General features: G+C 41.1%; 1 protein-coding gene across 1 annotated transcript in view; it reads left to right on the top strand.

The window, feature by feature from the left end:
- Positions 1 to 5,094, top strand: part of LRFN2 (leucine rich repeat and fibronectin type III domain containing 2) — a 35,269-nt gene extending 30,175 nt beyond the window's left edge. The window contains exon 2 of the mRNA XM_069008486.1: positions 3,872 to 5,094. Coding sequence (XP_068864587.1) covers positions 3,872 to 4,790 — 919 coding nt within the window. The 3' untranslated portion in view covers positions 4,791 to 5,094. The remainder of the gene's footprint in view (positions 1 to 3,871) is intronic.
- The last annotated feature ends 906 nt before the right edge of the window (positions 5,095 to 6,000 follow it).

Consider the following 6,000-nt stretch of genomic DNA (forward strand, 5'->3'; position numbering starts at 1 on the left):
TCTTGACCTAGCTGGGATTAAATTTACACTTTCCCTATTGATGTATTTGTGTATTTGCTTGCTTTCCCAGTCCTCACTTCTCCTGGATTCCTTAAACTAAAATACATTAAAACCTTTCATAATCTATAATCTATAAGCAAATCTTTCCTTAGTTGATCTCCTCCTGCAGTTAGTCAACTGTCACTTTATTTTTCCTGAAGAAAAGCTAGTATCACGTTTAGATCTCTATTTCTCTTCTGTGATAAGAAGCATCTCTGCAAGATCACCCTGCCCTGAAGAGCAGGCGGACAATATCAAGCTTGTTTCTTCAAGATACCTCAACAGTTAAGTGTGTTTTCTATCCGAGGGCTAGCAAGTGAACACCAGGATCTTCTGAGTTCTAAAAGCTAACGACTTTCAAAAGCTCATTTTGACCTCTAATGCAGCAGATCCTTGCTATCTGAAACCAGCTTTCTGTGTTTAGCTGATGAGTGGACTGAACAAAGCCCTGCAAGATCTCTGCCTAGATCCAGTTTTACTGGCCCCTCTTAGTTTTACTGCAGCTGTGAGCTATTGAGTCCCAGAGCCAGGGCATGATGGTCCATGATTAATGGCATGGCACATACGGAGGAGCCATGAAGAGACACCCCCTCTTAGGCAGCAAAGCAAAGACTGAAGTGGCATTTTGCAGCTACCTGTGTTGGGGAAAATCAAAGAAAGAGTCATCAATATTGCAGAATGAAACTGTGTCTGCATTGATTTTAGATGTGGGGAGCATTAAGAGATGTCATCCATCATATCTGACTGGCAGTATGTTTGGGGAGGGTAGACTGAAGCGTGGAAGAGTGCCAAAATACTCTTAAAATTTGGCAAGTTCAAGAAAAGATGATCACCTTCCCTGTAAGATAGAAAACTAAGTCTGAAATTAATTACTTAACTCCTAGTACTCCTGAAATTAATTACTTAACTCCTAGTACTCCTGAAATTATTCCTATGCTCTGCTGTTCCTTGGCGGAATAATTAGAATATTTTACAAGAACATTTAAAGTTTATTTACAGAAACATCCAAAATTCTTCATTTTAGATGTATATGGAGGGTTGTTTGCTTTTTCCTTAACTGAGATGACAACTGTGATCTTTTATAAACCTATTATAAGTCCCAATATTATCACAGCTGTAGCTTCCAGGATTGATTGAATTTAGAAACTACTCAGTTTCTTTTAAAGTTAAGATGAGGTTTTTTATTATAGTACATTTCAACACAGTTAACCTGTCCATGCTTTAGGACTAGTTATGGCCTCACTTCTGTACATTTAAAATAGATTGGCTTTACATTTCTTGCCACTATTCACTACCTGCCAGTCCTTGAAATATTCTAGGCAGTTACATTTCCTTGGAAGCTTGTGTGTAATTGTGTTTGAAGAAAACAAATTGTAAATGATTTGGGCTATCAGTGTCCACTGAAATTGGGCATTAGTGTGTGAGCCTGAACAACTGTATTTCTATTTTTGTATGTTTGTTTGCTTTTTTATGTTTGAAAAGAGCCACATCCTCACCTGAGGCCAGACTGAAGGGCTGTGTCGGTAGCGAGAAAGCATAAACGCAGAGAAGACCAGACATGTGCAAAGCTATGACGTGTGTAAACCCAGGTGTTTGCTGCTTGCTTGGACACAGTGGTCTCTCTTGCCTCTGTGTTTCATCAGTGCAAATCCAAAGGAACCACTCTAACAGATGGTATTACCGTCTTGTTTTTCCAAGAGTTATGACCCAAGTCCAAGACCCAGTTTGCAGGGCTGACTACTCTTTCTGCTAACAGTGCAACTTGTTTGTAATGAGGTTTTACAGTGAAATAACTTCTGAATCACTTTACACATGGCAGAATTTTTTTAAGCTTTGGGCTGGTAGTAATGGTGAAAAGTGGAGTATAGCACTACAGAAGGAGATTGGAAGCAATTGGTGAAACTATTCAAGAGTTTAAAATCAAATGTTTGACGATCAATAGTATTCTGTTATTCCATATATCATCCTTAGTTTGTGCATATATACTTCCTTGAACAATTCAACAGAGTGCAGTCTGCTGTGGGCGGTGGGGTTTTGTTCACAGAGCCACAGGGAAAGTAGAATAATTAGAAATAGCTTGAGACCAAATATTTCAACTTTTTGGAAACAATTTTAGCAACATTATCTGGAGTGTTTCATGAGGGCTGCTTTATGACCTCTCGGCTCATTCTGAATAGCTCATCTATATCTGTGTCGAACAGCTCCATTAGGATGATAAATGTGCCAAGAATCCCAAATACACATTGAGTAAACCTGCCAGATGATGTTTATATTCCAAGTGTCTCTCACTGATCTTTCTTTTCCTTACAGAATTTTTTTTCTGTGTTTGTTTGCTTTTTGAAAAGGAGCCACAACCTCGCCTGTGGCCAGACTGAAGGGTTGAGTAAGTGGCGTGAATGCATAAATGCAAAGATGATCAGAAAATCATCTTTGCAGTGCCTTGACGTTGCTGCTTCTCTGTGCAGGTCTGTTCCCTCCCACTGCACAGAAGGTGCTCTGCAGAGCTGCAGTTTGTGCTAGCTGTGGCAATGATTTGAGGCTAAGGAAGACTGGCACTCCCACAAGGAGTCTGCCTTGCTCCTGTGCCCAGGCCTTACCATCCCAAATAGTCACACCAGCTCACTGTGTGTTCTAAGTGCCTGTAGGACTCCCTTTTTGCTGGTGCAAAAGACCTGCAGATCTAAGTCATAATGGGCTGTTTTAATTTCAGCTTTTTTTCTCTCACTCAAGCCTGTAATGAGGCAGTAATGAGAAACATGCATGGGGTATCTCTTTGGTGTTATTCTTGGCTACCCACCAGGCACCAAATCTGGGATTCTCCACTGTGTTCCACTAATGTGCTGAAATTTTCACCAGTCTGAAATGGGGGTAGACCATGTTCATTCCCATCTGCTAATTCTGAATGCTAGTCATGCTCTAATATTGCATGAGTTCAAATGACTGCTTAAGTTTTGTGGCAGCAAAGAATAATGTCCATAAATGTCCCAAATTGGAGCACAGCTTGGGCCTAGATATTTGGTTTTTGGACATGGAATTATACATGAGCAGAATTTTTTGTTGTAAATAAACCTTCTTATTTCCATCCCTGTATCTTCCTACCTCTCCTCACGCTTCCACAGCCCATACTGCCAATGTCAGTGTTTCTTTTTCACTCACACAGGGGAAGGTGGTTGCAGGGATAAATTTCTGGCAAAGATGATGATGGTAGCTGCATTTTTAGGAAATATCTTCCAGAGTGGGGAGTAGGAGGATGGGGAAAGTAAGTGGGAGAGTGGAGAAAAAGAGAGAAATGGTTGCCTGCCTTGCATTCTCAGTCAATGAGAAAACTAAGCGTAGACCCTTGTCTTCACAAGGTAAGTAATCTGCTGATGTTAGACAGTAAATGTTCAGGCACCTGTGAAGTGATGTGACAACTGCTATGTTGAGACTCAACAAGCACAAGGGTCATTTGCATACTAGAAAGTACTGCTCTTTGTATGTTTTTATTCTGAGTTATTTGTTCAAGTTTGAATATATTTCAGATTAGGACAGATGCAAGTGAGGAGAAAAAGAATCCCAGTCTAGTCTGGTCTGCTTTTTCTTATTTCCTTTATTACACAGTTGAGAGCTGGCCCTCAAAACTTGGGTGTTACTGAATGCTGGGATGTTGAACCCACAGGAGCTGGGAAGCTTGAATGCTTGTTGCAATTTTATGGCTCTGAATTTTATGGCTCTTCTGTGCCAGTGCTCGGAACAGTTAACACTATGTTGTTCTTATGTCTGTTCTCTCTTACCTTTGTGTCAAGAGTAATCAATTCTTTTTTCTTTTTCTTTTTTCTTTTTTTTTTTTAAGGATGATACCAGCTACAAACAAGGCCTTTGTTGTAACCAACCTTGTTTCTGGAACAGGCTATGACCTCTGTGTCCTGGCAATGTGGGATGACACGGCCACAACCCTTACTGCCACCAATATTGTGGGATGTGCCCAGTTCTTCACCAAGGAAGACTACCCTCAGTGCCAGTCAATGCACAGCCAGTTCCTGGGTGGGACCATGATTCTGATCATTGGAGGCATCATTGTGGCAACTCTGTTGGTATTCATTGTAATTCTCATGGTCCGCTATAAGGTCTGCAACAATTCCCAGGGGAAGATGTCTAATGTCAGCAACGTCTACTCACAGACAAACGGAGCACAACCAGTTCAGAACGGAGTCTTGCCCCAAGTCAATCCCAAAGTGGTGGTGAGAAATGAACTTATGGAGTTTAACTGTCAGTCTGCACGGAGCAGCATCTCCTCTTCCTCCAGCTCTGCAAATAGCCGTGACTGTGACAACTACAGCCTCCAAAGTGAACAGGGCACATTGTCCAGTAAATGGAGGCCTCCTTCCCGGTCAAAACACAATATTGACCGGCTAATGGGAGCTTTTGCCTCCCTGGAACTGAAATGTCAGAAAAAGGAGGAAATGACAGACTCCAGAACTTCCACGGTGGCCCGCCACTCGGACAAAGAGCCACTGCTGGGCCAGACGGAGTCCAAATTCCGCAGCTTCCTCATGTTGCCTCTGGAGGGCAAAACTAAACGTAGCCATTCTTTTGACATGGGAGACTTTGCCACATCTCAGTGTTGCACCTACCCAAAAAAGATAACAAACATTTGGACAAAGAGGAGCCTCTCAGTCAATGGCATGCTTTTGCAGTATGATGACAATGACCTAACAGGAGCAAAAGGGACTTTTGGGAGCTCAGAGTGGGTAATGGAAAGCACAGTGTAAATATCAATGTCTCCCCCCTTCTCTTCTCCCCTCATGTGTTATAAAGCGTGGTTTGCTTCAGGGCCATGCGATTGGAAAGAGAGGGGAGGAAACGTTTTCAGTTGTACTGGCCAAAAAGATAGGTAAGCAAGTAAGTAACAGGGATAGTAAAAGAGAAAGAGGGTCATGAAATGTGAATAGGCACGTATGGTACCATTCCTGTCTGGCCCCAACTAAACCATGTGGGAATGTTTCAAAGAATTTGCTAGTTGTATTTAGCATTGCTTTCCAAAAGTTACTCAGACTCTTGGTGAACCTTCACACAAGATTAAACAAGGAGGATGAAAAGGGGTTTAACAGCAGAAATTTAATTTTACAGGGTTTCATTTTATTTTCTTTCTTTTTTTTTTTTAATGGCACCTCTATTTTTTTTTTTTTTAACCACAGAAATACACTTCTGTGGATGTGACAGGTGCTAGGCTATATCTGGTTGTCATTGCAAGTGATTTTCTCAAAAGTGTAGGCAGGGCACCCACACGGACAGGTAAGAGTAAATTGTTCAGCATAATCTCATGGTGTTAACTGTGATATCTGGGCAAACAATATTTGTTGTTGAATGGACTTTTGGTTGGGATTTAATTATTTCTGTTCTGTTTTGATTTGTTACTGCTTTTGAGTTGCTTTTTTCCCACAACAGAAGGTACGTTTCTATGCATATTTTAGTTTCGTTGTCAGCCTCATCAGATCCCTCAGATGGAAAGGAGGATATGTACAAAGGTCAAATATCTGATGTACTGTATAACCCACCTCTAATACCATCCCTTTTTGTCCTAAGCAAAATTGAATCTAGGGACAAATTTAAAAAAATATCATCCTCTTTCTTCCATCTCCTTCATAGCCTCTGCTTGTCAATGCTCAAGGCGTATTGGAGCAGATATTGAGATCTGTAGGGATGCTGCTATCAAAGATGGGAAAAATAGTTATCAGGATACCCTAACAAAGGATAAAGAAAGGGAAAACAGAAGTAGCTCCTGGGAACTCTCCACATTATGAATACCAGTGGCTTCTGGTAGAGGTCACATTCTCACTCTGCTAAAATGACACATTTGCACCCTACTGTGACAAAAGCTCCTTGTCTGTACAGTCCCATGACATGTCTTGACTGTACCAGTAACATCAGGAAAATTAAGTTTTTGTATATTTCAGGGGATTGGTTATGTTTCAAATTAGC

This window comes from Aphelocoma coerulescens, chromosome 3, assembly GCF_041296385.1.
Source record: "Aphelocoma coerulescens isolate FSJ_1873_10779 chromosome 3, UR_Acoe_1.0, whole genome shotgun sequence".
Classification (NCBI taxonomy): domain Eukaryota; kingdom Metazoa; phylum Chordata; class Aves; order Passeriformes; family Corvidae; genus Aphelocoma; species Aphelocoma coerulescens.